Here is a 20595-nt window from a genome sequence, read left to right as displayed (position 1 = left end):
TGGCGCCAGAGAGGACGTTGGCGCCAGAGAGGACGTTGGCGCCAGAGAGGACGTTGGCGCCAGAGAGGACGTTGGCGCCAGAGAGGACGTTGGCGCCAGAGAGGACGTTGGCGCCAGAGAGGACGTTGGCGCCAGAGAGGACGTTGGCGCCAGAGAGGACGTTGGCGCCAGAGAGGACGTTGGCGCCAGAGAGGACGTTGGCGCCAGAGAGGACGTTGGCGCCAGAGAGGACGTTGGCGCCAGAGAGGACGTTGGCGCCAGAGAGGACGTTGGCGCCAGAGAGGACGTTGGCGCCAGAGAGGACGTTGGCGCCAGAGAGGACGTTGGCGCCAGAGAGGACGTTGGCGCCAGAGAGGACGTTGGCGCCAGAGAGGACGTTGGCGCCAGAGAGGACGTTGGCGCCAGAGAGGACGTTGGCGCCAGAGAGGACGTTGGCGCCAGAGAGGACGTTGGCGCCAGAGAGGACGTTGGCGCCAGAGAGGACGTTGGCGCCAGAGAGGACGTTGGCGCCAGAGAGGACGTTGGCGCCAGAGAGGACGTTGGCGCCAGAGAGGACGTTGGCGCCAGAGAGGACGTTGGCGCCAGAGAGGACGTTGGCGCCAGAGAGGACGTTGGCGCCAGAGAGGACGTTGGCGCCAGAGAGGATGTTGGCGCCAGAGAGGACGTTGGCGCCAGAGAGGACGTTGGCGCCAGAGAGGAAGTTGGCGCCAGAGAGGACGTTGGCGCCAGAGAGGACGTTGGCGCCAGAGAGGACGTTTTTGCCAGAGAGGATGTGTGTGCCAGAGAACTCCACTCACCTGATGAAGGGGCAGCGCTCCAAAAGCTGGTGGCTGGTGCTACCAAATCAACCTGTTCGACTTTAACCTGGTGTTGTGAGACTTCTTACTGTGTTTACCCCAGTCCAATGCTGGCATCTCCACATCGAGGATATGTGTGCCAGATGAGAATGCGCGCGCCAGACAGGACGCGCGCGCCAGACAGGACGCGCGCGCCAGAGAGGACGCGCGCGCCAGAGAGGACGCGCGCGCCAGAGAGGACGCGCGCGCCAGAGAGGACGCGCGCGCCAGAGAGGACGCGCGCGCCAGAGAGGACGCGCGCGCCAGAGAGGACGCGCGCGCCAGAGAGGACGCGCGCGCCAGAGAGGACGCGCGCGCCAGAGAGGACGCGCGCGCCAGAGAGGACGCGCGCGCCAGAGAGGACGCGCGCGCCAGAGAGGACGCGCGCGCCAGAGAGGACGCGCGCGCCAGAGAGGACGCGCGCGCCAGAGAGGACGCGCGCGCCAGAGAGGACGCGCGCGCCAGAGAGGACGCGCGCGCCAGAGAGGACGCGCGCGCCAGAGAGGACGCGCGCGCCAGAGAGGATGCGCGCGCCAGAGAGGATGCGCGCGCCAGAGAGTACGCGCGCGCCAGAGAGGATGCGCGCGCCAGAGAGGATGCGCGCGCCAGAGAGGATGCGCGTGCCAGAGAGGATGCGCGTGCCAGAGAGGATGGGTGTGCCAGAGAGGATGTGTGCGAGAGACGATTTGTGCAAGAAAGTCGATGTGAGATATACTACAAGACATGAAGCATTTTTTTGGGGAGTGGAGTTTGGAAACTCGCAAATGACAAGCACCTGAGCGGATTCTGAGGAGAAATAGCAAACAGTATCTTGTGGGCTGATGAGACCATCATAGTTTCCTGCAATTGTACATTGTCATTCGTGTTCTTCTTAGAACTTGTGTGTATTGGATGACCTAAATGAGGAGTAAAGGTGTATTTTATTATAATCCATTTTTCATTTTTTAATAAATGTTCCTTTCTTGTTGCTAAAACTAAGTAGTGGTTCTGTGACTCTGAGTCCACGTTTATTTATTTTTTCTTCTTAAAAATTGCAATCCTTTGAGCCAGAGTTTCATTCTGGGATTATCCCATCCTGTTATAACATCGACTGGAATTGTTACACAAGTGGGGACCTGCCTGGAATTTCAAAACGTCGAGAAAGGGTAATTGGATTCTTAGTAAAAATTCAGTGGAAATTTTCACACATGGAAGGCCAGTTACTGGATGCTGAACGGTAAAATTATTTTGGTGTTGATTGTACCACAGTTGGAATGCAAAATCCCGTTGGAAATTGCTTAGACGTTCCTGAAAATGGAAGGTGTAACACTGATGGGAACATCTGCTCTGGAGAATTATAGTTATGAGACTCAAGTAGACATTTGATGGGTTGAATAGCGAGCCACTTTTGTTGGTTTAAGCACATTTGGTTTTCAGCACTTGGAAATGGATCAAATTTGCAGTTAAACGTTTTATGTATATAGTTTTTATCACAGTGATCCCAAGGGAACCATGTAAAAGCCATTGTATTGGCAGTACATTTTTCTTTATTTTTCTCCTTCCCCCTCTCTCAATGCTTTCTTCTCTGATATCAGGCTACTTGCCGAGCTGGATACTCCGGTCAGATCAATTAAATGCAGATTATTATGGATGTGTTCAAGGTAATTAGCTAGAATGTAAAAGGGTAATATAAACCTCTTAAGGGAAAAATGCTCTCTCAGCTGAAACATCAAAGCTGCAAAATTGCATTTTTAAAGGAAACACATTTGTCAGATAAAGAACATAGTAGTTGGGCAGATCTTGGGCAAACCAGGTCTTCTTTTCCTCTCACCCATCAGGGGGAATAAGGGGTTTAACAATCGTATTTCACAGACTGGTGAAATTTTGTGTCCACTTACAACATACGGACAATGAAGGCAAATTCGTATTGCATAACGGAACAGGAGAAGGCACGGAACTGTCATTCATGTGCCCCAAATGAGAATGACCCACAATTCATGAAGCTAATCTTCAATCTTATCTCAGCTAAAAGTACAGGATTGTTCTTATTGGGTGAGATTCGAATTGTGTTCTGTCCCAAATGGGAGACTGGCTCTCAGCATCATCAAACCCGTGCTCCAATATAAGCAAATCACTGAGAAATCATGTTCCTGAATCTGGGCTGCTGGACATATGGAAGTTTCTTCAGACGAGAGAGTTAACAGAGACTTTATATTTTACTCCAAAACTCACTGCTTTCACTCTCGCATTGACTATTTATTTACAATTGAGTCAGAGTCTCATAGAATCATTGACAGTGACATTCTCACTATAACTCTCTCTGATCATAAGTCCATAGGCTTGTGACCTGGGTCAAAAATCTACTGCAAAGAGATGGCGTTTGAATGCATCTTCCTTAAATGATGAGAAAATAATTACAACGTTGTCTATAACTTAATACTGTCCCTGACCCTATGAAACAGCGTAAAGGAACATTTAAGGGGCCGCATCATATCATTTACTTGTTCCAAAAGGAAGAATAATAAATTAAAGTGATCAAATGTAAAAAGGTAATTCACGATTTAGAACAGCAACACAATAAGCAGCACTCATTAGCTTTGATGGTCACCCTCACAAAGGCACGCCGAGCTCTCGATACTTGGCTTTCAGAACAAGTTGAAGGGTGTTTAAGAATTGCAAAACAGAGACATTACGAGCATGTTAACAAGGCGAGCCTTGATAGTGGGGAAGGAAGCCACCAGGTCCATCGAGTCTCTACCGACTCTCCGACAGAACATCCCACCCAAGCACTTTCCCATAACTCCACATATTTACCCCCGCTAATCCCCCTAAATGGATTAGTTAACTGAGGATTTGAACTATTTAAAGAATAAACTTGAAAAAACAAACTTGGCAGGGGTTCAGTGAAGTTCAGGCATTCGAAATATTTATGGACTATGGTGGAAAATACACAGAACAAGAAAATGAGGTTCTGGTAATTTAGAGTTGGTTCAGTGAAAAAATATAAAGCACAACAGACGAAAGATGATTGGGAAAAACAGGAATGCAACGTGAAGGTTGTGATGCGATCAGCCATGGACTTGTTCAATGGTGGAGCAGTTTAGAGGGACCGAGAGGTCAACATTTGCTCCTAATGTGTATGGTCGGATGAATTGCAAACTTGAACCTATCCAGAACAGATGAGGATGGTCGACAAATTCAAACAATATTTAACCCTGATTCCGAGACTTCGATTTTCTGATTTCCAAATTCTGACAACTAACTATTCAGACTCTGAGAAGTGAAATAATTAGTTTGCAATCTTCACTGTCATCACTTACCTTTTAGGTTACTGGGTACTTCCGATAAACCTTGTGGGATGTTCATGTAAACAAATGCATCAGGACCTGATTAAAGGAATTACAATCATGAAATCAGCTATGTGCAATATCAGAAAAATCTGCAATGTTTAATTCACTGTGCGATTTTACTGTACCAAGTGTCGGTAATTCTCTCAGTATTTTCTCCAACTTTGGTAACCCACGGTGCATTTCCACAAAGGATTCCCACATCACCCTGAGAGCCCGAGGGCCTTTCTCTATCACCAGATTTAGGATAAGTTTGGAACAGTCCGCGAGGTTCCCACTGTCTGCGATTTCATTTACTTTCTGTAAAGAAAAATAAGGAGCGTATTGGAAAACAGAGTGAAAGGTAAGCACTGGGAATGAGAAGGAAAGGATCTGTTCAGGGATTTCCCAGGTGTTGAGGACAGGAGGCAGTCCCTGGACTGGGTCCTGATCCGTTCTGAAAACTGAATATAGATCACATTTTGATTCCGTCCTTAATTTAAACGACATATGAATAAACCAATTTTTAATTTAAAATAATTTTCAAAGAGAGTGAGAAATTCCAGAGAACCAGCAATAATTTCAATGGGATTAATTTCATCTGAACTTCCGTGCCCAACATGACATCAGATTACTGATAGACTATATGATCCACTGTTTTATTATGCTGTGGCAGTGTATCATGTAAATGGCAAACACCGCTGCCATGTGTGTCGACAGTGGAGGGTGTGAATGCTGATGTTGGTGAGGTGGGGTGTCAATCAGGTGGCTGTTTTGTCCGAGATGCTGTCGAGCATCTTGAAAGTTGTTGGAACTGCGCACATCCAGGCAAGTGGAGACGATTCCATCACACTCTGACTCTGCCTTTTAGACGATGAATAGGCCTTGGGGAATGAGGAAGCGAGTCACACTCCACAGAATCTGACCTGCTCTCGTCACCAGTATTTTGTGCCTGGTACAATTCAGTTTCAGGTCAGCCGCAACTCCTCCCCCCCCCCCCCCCCCCCCCCCCCCCCCCCCCCCCCCCCCCCGCCCCCCAGCCCCGCCCCCCAGCATCGTGATAGTGGGGAATTCAATGATTGTAATGAAATTCAACCGCCAAGGAGGGAGGGGTGGAATTTGGAACAGACAATGTCTGTACCTTTAAGGTACAGACACATTTAAGGTACACCCACATTGTCTGTACCTTTAAGACCTGGCTGGTTGTAGGGATTCGCATTCTAATTAGTATTCTGTAACTTGATTTCTGTGCCTCTGTGCACTGTGTGAGAGCACATTGCCACTCCATCTGACGAAGGAGCAGCGCTCCGAAAGCTTATGGTATTTTCTACCAAATAAACCTGTTGGACTTTAACCTGGTGTTGTGAGACTTCTTAATGTGTTCACCCCAGTCCAACGCCGGCATCTCCACATCGAGAGAGAATAGAGCCAAAGTTTCGTGCCCAGATAATCCTTCGTCAGAGCTCTGATGAAGGGTCATCTAGACTCAAAACGTTGGCTCTATTCTCTCCTCACAGGTGCTGTCAGACCTGCTGAGATTTCCCGGGGTTTTCTGTTTTTGTTTCACATTGCAGCATCCGCACTATTTTGCTTTAATTCTTTCTTTCAGCTCCTGCGTTCTTCTGGCAAATAATATTTGCCAATGTTTCAGCTTTATCTTTTGTACTGGAATGCTCAGACATACTGAAACATATTTCATTAAGGACGTGGATATTTGGGGCGCCTAATACTCCAGATGGTTAGTTAATAAATCACACCAGCCATGGTCGAATCCGGCAGGGATGCAGAGCTTTGGATCCGATTAATTAGTTTTCGGGTCACTTCCCTCATGCTTGTTCTGCTGTTTGCTATAAAAGCATTCCCACGTTGAACCTTCACCAGTTTGACACCTGTTGTTGAGGTACCCCCGGCGCTATCAATGGCATCCCCTCCTGCACTGTTCATTCACTAGGACTGATACACTGGCAATAGCAGAGCAGATGATATGCTGGGCCGTTAAGGTCGAATACAATTCTGCTGCTCCTACTGATTGATCACACTGTCTAATGGCTGCGCAGTTTTGACTCAACTGATCTGTACAAAACCTATCACGTTTAACTCGTTGGTAAATTCACACAACACCTGAAGGTAAGTCAGGACTTTGCCTCCTAATGGAAAGTTTGTTGGTCACTCCGACAACTTTGACCATGTGCATCTGGAACAGACAGCCTGATCAGGAGGAGGTGAAATAAGTTAAACCTTTTGTTGATTCACTCACCGCCTGCTGCAGACCCAGTGCAGCAGCTATGCCCTTTAGGACGTTGCTAGCTCATTCAATGGTGGCGCTACTGAGCATGACTTGTTGATGGATATTTCAGTCCCCACCCAGAGTATATTTCCTGCCCTTGCCATCCTCAGTGCTTCCTCCAAACAGTGTGTTACATGGAGGAGCACTTGTTCATCAGATAGTGGGCATGGGAGGATGAAACCAGCAGGCAATTTCATTGCCACGCTTCCAACCGGATTAATGAGACTTCAGGGAGTTCAGACTCAATGTTGAGGACATCCAGGGCAATCCACCCCCCACTGGATGTCTTGTTGGTCTTTCCTGTCAGCGGGACAGGTCATACCCAACAATGATGATGGTTGTATTTGGGACATTGTCTGCAAGTATGATGTTGAGAGGTTCATTGTTTCAGGGAACTGGTTGACTAGTCAGTGGGATAGCTTTCCGAATCTTAGCACTGGCCCCACATGATGAAATTTGTAGGGTCGACAGGGTTGGGAATGTAACTGTAATTTCCGGGTGAATCATTCGGTTTCAATACTTTTAGACTTTGCAGCCATTTAATAAAGCTGAGTTGCCTGTTAGACTCTTCAAGACGTAATCACACTGTTTTAGAGCTGGGGTCACATGTAGTCCAGACAAGGACAGCAGATCTCAGTCGACAAACGACATTATTGGTTGGTATGGGTTTTTACATCAATGGATAATGTTTTCATGGTCAGCATTACCGAAACTACATTTCAATTCAACATGTATTAGTTGATTTTCATTTCCAAAATCTTCCATACTGGTTATTTGAAAGCATGTGCCCATTAGCCCGGATCTATGCATTATTAGTCAACGCCGTTATCTACATTGAGGAAGGGATGTGGTGGTAATTTGGCAACAAGTGCAGGTTAGAGGCTGCGAATTCTGCAAGGATGACCTGTGCATATGTAGAAACATGGAAACCAGGAGCAGAAGAAGAACATTTATCCTCCGATCATACTCCGCCATTCATTGAGATCATAGCTGACCATCTATCACAATGATGTGGAGATGCTGGCGTTGGACTGGGGTAAACACAGTCAGAAGTCTCAACACCAGGTTAAATTCCAACAGGTTTATTTGGTAGCAAATGGCTTTCGTAGCTAGTGGTTTTTGCTACCAAATAAACCTGTTGGACTTTAACCTGGTGTTGTGAGACTTCTTACTGCATCTATCTCAATGCCATATTCTCGCCTTCTATCCGTATCTTTTAAAAATGCATTTCTTTCTTGAATATATTCAGTGACTTGGCCTCCACAACCTTCAATGGCAGATAATTCCACAGGTCTACTCCCCTTTAAGTGAAAAAAGTTCTCCTCCTCTCCTAAATAGTCTCCCGTATCCTGAGACTGTGCCCCCTGGTTCTAGATTCCCCAACCATGGAAAACTGTAGTCTGTCCAGTGCTGTTAGACTTGTATACATTTCAATCAGATCTCCTCTCATCCTTCTGAACTGTAGTGAAACTGGCAAACTTGAACAAATCCCCCCTCTTCGGACAGTGCGGGCAACTCTTGTGTCAGCCTCCGCTATATTTTCTCTATGACAAATATATCCTTTCAAACCTGCACGCAATACGACAGCTGTGGTCTTGCCAAGGCGCTGTACAGCTGCAGATGGACAAGTCTAATTATGATCAGAAGTCCTTTTGCAATGAAGGCAACATTCCATTTACCTTCCCAGTTGCTTGAGGCATCTGCCTGTGCACTTTCACTGATTGGTGTACAAGGACACCCAGATCCCTCTGGCTGTTTACCCTTCCGATTATTTCACCATTTGAATAATACTCTCCTGTTTTTCCACACCACAGTGTATAATCTTACATTTAGTGGCATTCTACTGCATCTGCCACTCAATCATCTGCTCACCCACTCACCTTGTCCAAACCACTTTGACAACTCCTTGTATCCTCCATTCCCTTAATCCCACCCAGTATTGTTTCATCAGTAAATTTGAAACTGTTACATTTGGTTCCCTCATCCTGATCATTTATATGTTTTGAGAAAAGCTGGTGTGAAGCCCTGATACCGGTGGTACCGAACAAGTCACTGCTGCCATTTATTCTCACTCTCTTTTTCTTGTGTATAAATCAATTTGGATCCACACTAACAAATTATCCCCTAACCCAGCTGCTTTAATTTTGCCCACTGACTTATGAGGAATCATATCAAAAGCCTTCTGAAAGCACAAAAGCGATTCTTCTACTGGTTCTCTCTTTACTATTCTACTAATTACATCCTCAAAACTCCTGTCGATTTTTAAAGCATTATTTGCCTTTTATAAACCCATGCTGGCTTTTTTCGTTCCCGTTAATGTTTTCGAATTAGTTTTTAAAATTTTTCTGGCAACTTCCCCACGACTGATGTCCGGCTAATTGGTGTGTAACGCTCTTTTTTCTCTTCCTACATTATTAAATAGTGGGATTACATTTACAACCCTCAATTCTGTAGGAACTGCTTCAGGGGCTCATATCATTTTGGACAATGACCACCAGTGCATCCAATATTTTCAGAGCCACTTCCTTTAATACTCAGATGTCGAGTATCAGGTGCTGGTGATTTGCCGCTCTTTAAACCCATTAATATTCCCATCACATTTTTCTTACAAATACAGATTTCGTTCAATTCCATATATTCATTTGGTTCCCTAACATATTTGGAAGTTGCTTTTTTCTTTTCTGTGCCCTCTTTTGTGACGACAGAATGAAAGTTTATGTTCAATTCTTCTGCCATTTCTTTATTTTCCATTGCAAATGTCCTTGCTTCTGATAAGAAGGGACCTCCATTGTCTTTATTTATTTTTTTCTCTTCGCATATTTACTGAGGCTTTTACTGTTCGTTTCTACTTGTCTGCAATTTTAATCTCATAATCTAATTCCTGCGCTGGATCATTTTTTAATCTTCTTTTGCTGAATTCAAAACATTTCCCATCATCAGCCTTGCTGCCTTTCTATGCCAATTTTATATGGCTCCACGTTGGTTTTAATATTATCCCTAATTTATTGAATAAGCCACGTTTGAGCCACATTTCATCAGGTTCTTTTGCGCCAGACAGGAAGTCAGCACTATTGTAATTCATGAAAACGTTGTTTAAAAATAAACCATTTCCTATCCACCATCAACCACGTTAGTAAGGTTCCACCATTTATCCTTGATAATTCGCTTCACATACACTCTTAATTTCATTTGTTTAGATTCAGAGCCCTAGTTTCAGATTCAAATATTTAACTCTCGAACTTAATGAAACATTCTGTCATTTAATAGGTGCTCTTCTCCAAGGGAACGGCACAGGATTGTGAATGAATCCTTCATTACTCACTGCACAGTATCTGGTTTAGAATAGCCTGTTCGCTGGTTGGCTCCTCAATGCATTTGTCTAAAACGAACACTCCAGGAATGCCTCCTCTACTATACCATTGCTAGTTTGGTTTGTCCAATCTCTGTGTAAATTTAAGTCATCCATGATTTCAGTTGGACCCTTATTGCATGAATTCTGGATTTCGTGTTTAACACCTTAACTTCTACACCCCACATAGGCTGCAGCACTCCATGACGTCAGATCATCAACACAGTCAATTAGGAATAAATAAATAAATCCTGGCCTGGATGGTGACACGCACATCCAGGAAAGTATAAATTAAAGAAAGAGAAGCTCAACTTGTTGATGTTGGGGATTGAGGAGAAAGGGGTAAGGAACTTTACCTGGTTGTATGCAGTTTTAACATTTCAATGTTAAGCTACCGTGCAAAGGGACCTGGGGGTCCTTGTGCATGAGACGCAAAAGCCCAGTCTGCAGGTACAACAGGTGATCAAGAAGGCAAATGGGATGTTGGCCTATATTGCGAGGGGGATAGAATATAAAAGCAGGGATGTCTTGATGCACCTGTACAGGGCATTGGTGAGGCCGCAGCTGGAATACTGTGTGCAGTATTGGTCCCCTTATATGAGGAAGGATATATTGGCATTGGAGGGAGTGCAGAGAAGGTTCACCAGGTTGATACCGGAGATGAGGGGTTTGGATTATGAGGAGAGGCTGAGGAGGTTGGGTTTGTACTCGTTGGAGTTTAGAAGGATGAGGGGGGATCTTATGGAGACTTATAAGATAATGCGGGGGCTGGATAGGGTGGAGGCGGAGAGATTCTTTCCACTTAGTAAGGAAGTTAAAACTAGAGGACACAGCCTCAAAATAAAGGGGGGTCGGTTTAAGACAGAGTTGAGGAGGAACTTCTTCTCCCAGAGGGTGGTGCATCTCTGGAATTCTCTGCCCACTGAGGTGGTGGAGGCTACCTCGCTGAATATGTTTAAAGCGCGGATGGATGGATTCCTGAGCGGTAAGGGAATTAAGGGTTATGGGGATCAGGCGGGTAAGTGGTACTGATCCACGTCAGATCAGCCATGATCTTATTGAATGGCGGGGCAGGCTCGAGGGGCTAGATGGCCTACTCCTGCTCCTATTTCTTATGTTCTTATGTTCTAAGTTGTCATGCAGTCAAAACAAGGATGTTACGAGAGTTGAGCAATTATTGTTAATGTGAGAATTTGTGAATGTTGGAATAATTCCACTCGGGCGGAGCAGAATACAGGATGTGTTGGTGCAAGTTTTCAAGATGCTGAAAGCAAGTAATGAAATCAATATACAGCAACAATGGGGAGCAGTTGGGTTTTCGTTCCCAAAATTTTCATTTGTGTCCCTTTCCCAGTTTTTGTTTGACACATTTCCATCATTCCAACTCTTTTGTGTTTTAAGCTGCTTTTCTCCCACCTGCCTTTGTTACCTCTCACTCTACTTTTTTCACTGCCACTAACACCATTTTCTTTTTTTTTCAGAATTATACCCAAACCGTTTCCTTTTCACAGATGCTGACAGATCCTTTGGCTATTTTCACCTCTGCAGATCGTTTTGAGATCACAATACTTGCTATGTGTCTCCTTTTCTTTCCTATTTTCCAGTTTCCTTCCTGTCAAATTCTACAAAGATCTTGTTGCATTCATTATCATTAGTAGCGTGGGAATAAAATTATGTGGTATTATGTATTTAACAACGAAATACTGATTTGAATCAGTGAGATAATCCTTCCTCCTCCTGCAATCAGATCTTTTCTTTTTTGGGACGCAGAAGTTAGGATTACACTCAACCACAATAGTGAGGAGGATTACATTTTTGGAAGTGCTGTCTTTCAGATGAGACGTTTACACAAGGTACAATCTGCCCATTGCAGTGGATGAAAAATGTCGCACAGCACCATTTTAGAAAAGAGTCAGAGTTATGCCCCAATCAACATCGTAAGAAGATACATTATATGTTCATTATCACATTGTTAGCTATGGGAATTTGATGTATGAAAATTGCCTGACATGTTTCCTATAATACAACGACAGCAACTCAAAACTACTTCATTGAATACAAGGAGTTTGGAGATGCTTGGTCGACATGAATCAATTTTTAAACACAAAATATTTTTATACGATTGTGTAATTGAAGATGCCTCAGTACAAAATAATTATTGAAGGAGGCAGTTGGATGAAGGGGCTAGATGAGTAGCTCTTGGGTACACAGGACCTATCTTTCACCCATTGTCCTGCAAGGTGGTAGAGGCGTAGGCTTTGGACGTTCTGTTAAGGGAGTGTTAGTGATTTGCTGCAGTGCATCTTTTACGAGGTGCACATGCTGACATTGTGACGTGGGAGGAAATATTTTTAAGAACAAATTTCATGCAAATCAAGTGGGCAGCTTTATTCTAGATAGTGTTTAGCTGCTTAGATAATGTTGGACACAATAATCCATGATTGTGGAGTGTATTCCGTCACGTTGCCCATTTTTGTCTTGCGGATTATTTGCAGACTTTGGGAATTCAGGAAGTGAGCCTTGCAGCAAAATTCCCAGCCTCTGACTCTTCTCGTTGAGTTTGTTTTCAATTGTAACTCTCATGGTTGTTGAAGGGGGTTTCCGCAATGCTAATGTGACTTAGTGTCAAACAGGGATGGAGTTGTGTGGCAGGAATATCACTGACCATTTACTAGACTGGATATTGTCCAGTTCCTGATATCTGAGGAGTTACAGATTAAGTTGTACATTTTAAAATCAATACTAAAACACCTCCACTTCTGACCAATTGATAGCAGATAGGTCATGAAACAGCTGGATATATTTTCAGAGAACACAGGACGTTGAGGAACTCTAGTATCAGGGCCATGGGTCTGCCATGATTGACCTCAAACAATCATGACTATCATTGTGCTAGGTATGACTGCAGCCATTGCAGAGATTTAGCGCAGTTCCCATTCATTTCTATCGCCTTAGCATTCCATGACAGAGTTCAATCAAATAATGTTGTGACGCCAGAGGCAGACACTCGTGTTGGTCCATGAATGGACCAAGGGTTTAATGAGATCAGGAGGCAAGTGATACTGGCAGTACCTAAAAGGAACTTCAATTATCATGTTATTAAATGCTTAAAGTGTATTTATTCATGTTACATAGAGGCTTGCATTAAGAATGCAATGTAGTGACCGAGGAAATCCTGTCGTTGTCACGCTCCAGCGCCTGTTCAGGTACATTGAGGGAGAATTTCGCATGGTCAATGCACCTAACCATCACATCTTTCAGACTGTAGGAGGAAAGCTGAACACCCGACGGAAACGCACACAAAAACTCGGCAGCACGGTTCCAAAGTAGTCAGCAGTGCTGCCTCATAGCGCCACGGACCTGGGTTCAATTCCCGGCTTGGGTCACTGTGTGGAATCTGCACAGTCTCCCAGTGTCTGCGTGGGTTTCTTCCGGGTGCTCTGGTTAGGTGCATTGGCCATGCTAAATTCACCCTCAGTGTTCCCGAAAAGGCGCTGGAGTATGGCAACTGGGGGATATTCACAGTCACATCTTTGCAGAGTTAATGCAAGCCTACTTTTCACAATAATAAATAAACTTTAAAACGTGGAGAACATGCAGACACCACGTAGAAAATGACTCAAACCAGGAATCGAACCCGGGTTCCCAGCGCTATGAGGCAGTAATGCTCACCACTGTGCCACTTTGCCGTCCCATACTGCAAAGTATCTGCAACTTTAAGTCACTGGTAATTACTCATTTTATCTCTGCCACTTAGTGGGAGGAGGCTTGTGGGGTGCAAATTTTCCATATGGATTTGTCCTGTTTTGGGCAAATGGGATAGACATTTTTTTACACGTTGTTGGGTGTATTCCATGTTGCCAGCATTGTAGCTGTATTGGAACAGTTGTCTTTTTAGGAGAGCAGCAAGAGAGACCATGGCTTCTTATTGTTCAGCAAATTATTCTTCCTCTAATTTCATCAGGTCTGCGATGTGAAAATGGACAAAATCACTAAACCCACTATATCCTGGACTTACATGACTTTCTTTCACACCAATATGATCGCATGCTGTAAACATCAGACAGAGTCTCGCCACTCCTTCAATCGCCTGTTCTAGTCTGTCCTGGTAGAATTTGGTCAACAACAACAGTTGGTCATCTTCACAGTTTGTCAAGAACTCAGTGATTTTAGAGTTTGGATCTGTGAACAGAAATTGGAAAAAAATGAAACACAATGAGTTCCTATACAGGCTGTTTTAATTTCCCGTAAACTTAAAACAACCCACTGAAATGTCACGTGAGCCATGTTATCAACTATCTTTCAGAAAACATTCGTGATATTTATCTCATTTGTGAATAAAACCCATATATCCAGCTGACCTCCAAATCACTTCATACCCCTGGTTAGTAAGAAGCAATTCACGTTAAATTACCAATATCAATTACTTTTTGCAGGAAATGTTTTTGCGTTTAGAAGCATTTTCCAATTTCATTCCTGAAAGGTTTTGCCTTTATTTTAACTGCAATCGCCACAGCCGGGATTGGTCTATTCAGGAGCTTGTCTCGCTTGTAACATCACTTCTATCCCTACATGCTCTTGTTCTCTGGACATAAAATCCAACATTAAATTGTTTGTTTTACTTTTTGCTCCCTTTTCACGATATTTTAACAATCTATATTCAGGGATTCTCAAGGTTCTGTAGAGCTTCCAAGTTTCTAGGTTTTCCACATTTGGAAAGGGCCCTGTTCTATCCCTTATTGAAAGTGAAGGACCTGATATTGGCCTGCATTTTAATCTATTTGCCACAAATGTGCCAGTTCACTTAATTTACTGATATTTCTTTGCATATTGCCAGCTGTACTGACTACGATGTTTCAATAACTTTGTGTCATAATCAGTTTTATATATCCAATTTTTTATTCCATCATCGAGGCTGTCAATAAATTTGGTTAGTAATTGTGAGCCTAACACAGATGCTTCTGGAACACAGCAAGTTGCATCCTGACAGTCAGCCTAAATGTCCATTTGCCTCATCTCTATCCCTTGCTTTTCCACCAATTTTACAATGAGGTCAAAAATGTGCCTTCAATTGCATGACAGACATTTTAAGAAACTCTGTCCAAATGCCTGCTGGATGTCTATGTAAGCAATGCCTATCGACATGCACTAGACATTGCTTTCAGCACAACTTCATTGTATCAGCTTTACTGGTTTATAATTTGCTGCTGCTATATTCTTCTCTGTTCCTTGTGTGAACTGCAGGTTCATGAATGAGGTCTGGATTCATTAACAGGACGGTGAAAACTTGGGAGTGTTTTCTGAACCTACCATTGTCCAATGTCAATCTTTTTGAAGATATTGGATATACTCCGCTGTTGAAACCTTCAGCCATTTTTGTGACAGGTGTTTTCGATTCTGGTGCTCTGAAATAAATAAATCCACAACAGGGTTAAATGGAAACTGTGAAGTGAAAATGCCTTGTTTGTATCTTTAAGCAGCAATGTGATTTCCAAATTTTATATGGGGACGATCTTTTGATATTTACAATCTCACAAACACCATGTATATATATATATAAAAAACTGGTAGATCTGACGGTGACCCCACCACCTTGGGACTGTTGGTACTGCCTCTTCAAAAAATCATCTTGATCTCATTTGCCCTTGAAAATCCCTGGCCCATGTCCAGCCTCCCTTTTCTCCAAAACACATGACCATAACTTTACCTGCTAAATGTAGACACAACTTTCTTGGAGCTTGTTTGAATACATCTAACTAGGTTTCCACCTATGCCACAATACTGAAACAGCTCTTATCAAAGTCAAACATTACATTCTAGCAGAAATAAAATGGTCAGTGAAGTATCTTCAGCCGACTCTGCGTCTCTGAAGCCTTTGGCACAGTTGATCACATGATCATCCTCTTCACTGCCTTCCAGCTGGGTGGAAATTATCCCTGTCTTTTTGCTTATCCAGTAAATCGCAGAGCACATATCACTGGCATTGGTTTATCTTCCCTATCCCATTCTCTGGAGTCCCACCAGTGGGCTATCTGTTTCTCATAAATATATTGCTTGTCAGCAAATTTAAAAAAGAGTTACACATGCAAGATGATCTTACTAACTGCCCTGAAACTTGCTTCTTGTATCCTAACTTGCACCATGTCTCATTAACCCTAGATCCTTGTACACCATCTGGAACCTCAATCGAGCTTTTCAAATATATCCACTGACTCACACGTCCCAGCCAGATATTATAGTCCAGCCTTAGATGTTGGCAATATTTCCGCACTCCTGAAAGTTTGACCAGCCCTTATTTGGATTCTTCGACACATGGGCCCCTTGCCTTCAGCTGCCAAGAGACTACACTCTGGAATACTCATCCCAAACATCTTCCAGCCTGTGGAACCCTTTCTTTAATTGAGATACTCATTAAGAGCTATGGATCTGAACAAACTGGTTTAGCATTGGGAGATATAGTGGCAGAGTGGCTAGCACTACTGTCTCACATCTCCAAGGACCTGCCTTCGATTCCCGGCTTGGTCACTGTCTGTGTGGAGTTTGCACATTCTCCCCGTATCATTGTGGGTTTCCTCAGGCTGCTCCGGTTTCCTCCCACAGTCCAAAGATGTGTGGCTTAGGTTGATTAGTCATGCAAGATTGTCCCTTAGTGTGGCGGGATGTGTTAGTTAGAGTGATTAATGGGGTAACTGCGTGGGGTTGTGGGGATAAGTCCAAGATGCGATTGTTGTCGGTGCAAACTCGATGGGCTGAATGGCCTCTTTCTGCACTGTGGGGTTTCTATTATTTCTGTGAGGTTTCTGGGTGTCCTTCCTTGTACTACTTACCTTGGGATAAGGCATCAAGTAGGTAGACTATCAGGAGAAAATTGAAACGTCAAAACACAATCTCTGTAAAGAGATTCAATCTCTATCCCAGACCTTGCAATGCCCTCCAGGGAAGGAATTTCTCGCTCGTGCCGGTGGACATGGCACGCTCCCCTTCCAGGGAAACCAGCAGTAAACCTGGCCACAGAAAATGAGTAAATTATCTGAAGGAGAACCCTATCGAATCTGGTCTTCCTGGAGCCAGTAATAGCCTACAAGGCCAAAGCAGGAACGGGAGGGGCTTCCCTCCTGTTACCGCACATCCTCCCCATCTTCACTTCCACCACTCCCCCCTTCGCTTCATCTACTGTGGGTGCACCGAGATCGGAAACAGGGGGCAGAACTGCAAAAATTAAGTTACATGCTTTTCAGAAAATGTGTGTAGTCAAGGAGAACTTCCCGTAAAAGTGTTCCATGGAATCCTAAATGCCTCAAATGAAGCAAGAACTGCGAATGTGTGTGAACAGAAGCAACTGACAGCTCTAAGTGATTGCTCCTTGCAACATCCCTCCAACGCAAGTCCACATGGTGAGGAGGATTCCGATATTTTGAACCCTCAACCTGGGATTGTGTCTGTCTGAATGATAACGATGGGCTCTACCCTCCTCGGGTTGGGCACTGTCTGATCTCAATCACGACATCTTGCCGAGTTAACAAACTTTCTGATCTCACTGGCTCCATCTACCCAGGGTCACATAATGTCTGATCTCACTGACTCCATCCTCCCCGGGTTAAACACTATCTGGTCTCACTGACTCCATCCTCCCCGGGTTACACACTGTCTGATCTCACTGACTCCATCCTCCCCGGGTTACACACTGTCTGATCTCACTGACTCCATCCTCCCCGGGTTACACACCGTCTGATATTTCACTACTTTCCCCATGTTTCTGTCCCGGGTCTGTTCACATTTTGGGTGAAAAGTGGAAATTGGCTATTTGCTCTCCGAGCTGAGGATAGATGTACAGAAACAGCGTGTGTTTGAAAAATGTAACAGTAACAGGATGTATACTCAGTGTTATAATGCTGTGCCTATTCAGACTAGAATCACCCAGAAACACTCAGTTTGATGCTGTCTGTATTCAGACTAGAATCACCCTGATATACTCTGTAATAATGCTGTCCGTATTCAGACCAGAATCTGCACGGTGCAACAGTGGTTAGCACCGTTGCCTCACAGTGCCAGGGACCAGAGTTCAATTCCCAGCTTGGGTCACCGTCTGGGTGGAATTTGCACATTCTTCCCATGTCCACGTGGGTTTACTCCAGGCGCTCCGGTTTCCTCCCACAATCCAAAGATGTGCGGGTGAGGTGCATTGGCCATGCTAAATTGCCCCTTAGTGTCAGAGGGACTGGCTGGGATAAATGCATGGGGTTGTGGGGATAGGGCCCGGGTGGGATAGTGGTCAGTGCAGACTCGATGGGCCAAATAGCCTCCTTCTGCACTGTAGGATTCTATGATTCTATAATCACCCAAACATACTCTGTTATAATGCTCTCTGTATTCAGACCACATCACCCAGATATATTCAGTGTTGATGCTGCGTCAGAAGCTTTTTCCCCAGGGTGGAAGAATCAGTTACTAGGGGCTATGGGTTTTAGGTGCGAGGGGCTGGGTTTAAAAGAAATGTACGAGGCAAGTTTTTTTGCACAGGTGGTGGGTGCCTGGAACTCGCTACCAGGGGATGTAGTTGAAGTGGATACGACAGTGACTTTCAAGGTTTATTCACCAAAGAGAAGGACTTGGTGGATGATGAGTCTGGGAAAGGATGTGTAGATAGTTTGAGTCATGTTGAGATCAAAGAGGAGGTGGTATTGGGGTTCTTGAGAAACATTAAGGTAGACAAGTCCCCAGGGCCTGATGGGATATACCCCAGAATACTGAGAGAAGCAAGAGAGGAAATTGCTGGGGCCTTGAGAGATATCTTTGTATCCTCACTGGCTACAGGGGAGGTCCCAGAGGATTGGAGAATAGCCAATGTTTCTCCTTTGTTTAAGAAGGGTAGCAAGAATAATCCAGGTAATTATAGGCCAGTGAGCCTTACATGAGTGGTAGGGAAATTATTGGAGAGGATTCTTCGAGACAGGATTTATTCCACTTGGAAATAAGTGGACATATTAGTGAGAGGCAACATGGTTTTGTGAAGGGGAGGTCGTGTCTCACGAACTTGATCGAGTTTTTCGAGGAAGTGATGAAGATGATTGATGAGGGGAGGGCAGTGGATGTTGTCGACATGGACTTCAGTAAGGCCTTGGACAAGGTCCCTCATGGCAGACTGGTGCAGAAGGTGAAGTTGCATGTGATCAGAGGTGAGCTGGCAAGGTGGATACAAAACTGGCTTGGTCAAAGAAGACAGAGGGTAGCAGTGGAAAGGTGCGTTTCTGAATGGAGGGCTGTGACAAGTGGTGTTCCTCAGGGATCAGTGCTGGGACCTTTGCTGTTTGTAATTTATAAATGATTTGGAGGAAATTGTAACTGGAGTGATTAGTAAGTTTGCGGATGACACAAAGGTAGGTGGATTTGTGGATAGGGATGAGGACCATCAGAGGATACAGCAGGATATAGATCAGTTGGAGACTTGGGCAGAGAGATGGCAGATGGACAAATGTGAGGTAATGCATTTTGGAAGGTCTAACACAGATAGGAAATATACAATAAATGGCAGAACCATTAGGAGTATTGATAGGCAAAGGGATCTGCGTGTACAGGTACACAGGTCACAAAGTGGCAATGCAAGTGGAGAAGGTAGTCCTGAAGGCATATGGCATGCTTGCCTTCATCAGCCAGGGTATTGAGTTTAAAAATTGGCAAGTCATGTTGACGCTTTACAGAACCCGAGTGAGGCTGCACTCGGAATATCGTGTTCAATTCTGGTCGCCACACTACCAGAGGATGTGGAGGCTTTGGAGAGGGAACAGAAAAGATATACCAGCATGTTGCCTGGTATGGAGGGCATTAGCTATGAAGAGAGGTTGGAGAAACTTGATTTGTTCTCACTGGAGTGATGGACGTTGAGGGGAGACCTGATAGAAGTCTACAAGATTATGAGAGGCATGGACAGAGTGGATAGTCAGAAGCTTTTTCCATGTGTGGAAGAGTCAATTACGAGGGGGCATAGGTTTAAGGTGCGAGGGGCAAGGTTTAAGAGAGATGTACGAGGCAGATGTTTTACACAGAGTGGTGGTTGCGTGGAACTCGTTGCTGGGGGAGGTAGTGGAAGCGGATACGGTAGTGACTTTTAAGGGGCGTCTTGATAAATCCATGAATGAGATGGGAATAGAGGGATATAGTCCCCGGAAGCGTAGGGGGTTTTAGTTAAGTCGGGCAGCATGGCCGGTGCAGTCTTGGAGGGTCGAAGGGCCTGTTCCTGTGCTGTAATTTTTGTTCTTTGTGCGTCTTGACAAATACATGAATAGGATGGGGATAGAGGTATATGGCCCCCAGAAGAGTAGTTTTTTTTTTAGTTCAGACAGCATGGTCGGTGCAAGCTTGGAGGGCACTCTGGTCATGCACATGCATAGTGCTGGACATGATGGTCCGTGCACATCCGTTAACACCAAGGCCGGGGCTTCGATGCTTCCCCTTCTCTGATTGATGGATCTCGGTGTCAATCACCCTCCCTTAAACAGCGAGGAAGCTCAGTCTCATTCTGGTCACTGACTGACACAAAACAAAATCCAGAAAATATGAGACAAAAACAGAAAAGAAAAATAAGAGAAAGAAACAGGTAACAGTTCAGGCGGAGAGAGAGAACAGTTCAAAGAGGAAAGTTTTAAACGGAAATTGATAAAGCCTCATCTTCTCATTGTCCTTGTGCCAAGATCCATTGGTGTCCATGGCACCAAGGAGTTCCTCCCTCCTTTCCTTCCAAACACCTTGTGACTGACTCCCTCCCTCTCTCTTCAATCTTCCCCATTCACTTTTCCTATTCTCCACTGCTCTGACCAATTG

The 20595-nt window shown here is 44.7% G+C and overlaps 1 protein-coding gene across 6 annotated transcripts in view; it reads right to left on the bottom strand.

Annotated features, from left to right (window-relative positions):
- Positions 1-20595, bottom strand: part of LOC144487210 (NACHT, LRR and PYD domains-containing protein 3-like) — a 96855-nt gene that overhangs the window by 57257 nt on the left and 19003 nt on the right. For all 6 annotated transcript variants that reach the window (XM_078205266.1, XM_078205267.1, XM_078205269.1 and 3 more), the window contains exons 2-5: positions 15088-15182; positions 13796-13959; positions 4291-4462; positions 4136-4201 (exon numbers count right to left, since the gene is read on the bottom strand). In XM_078205266.1, the coding sequence (XP_078061392.1) occupies positions 4136-4201; positions 4291-4462; positions 13796-13959; positions 15088-15182 (497 nt within the window). The remainder of the gene's footprint in view (positions 1-4135; positions 4202-4290; positions 4463-13795; positions 13960-15087; positions 15183-20595) is intronic.

This window comes from Mustelus asterias, unplaced genomic scaffold (assembly GCF_964213995.1).
Source record: "Mustelus asterias unplaced genomic scaffold, sMusAst1.hap1.1 HAP1_SCAFFOLD_645, whole genome shotgun sequence".
Lineage (NCBI taxonomy): Eukaryota > Metazoa > Chordata > Chondrichthyes > Carcharhiniformes > Triakidae > Mustelus > Mustelus asterias.
The sequence above is the reverse complement of the archived record's forward strand: the minus strand, read 5'-3'. Positions and strand labels throughout refer to the sequence as shown.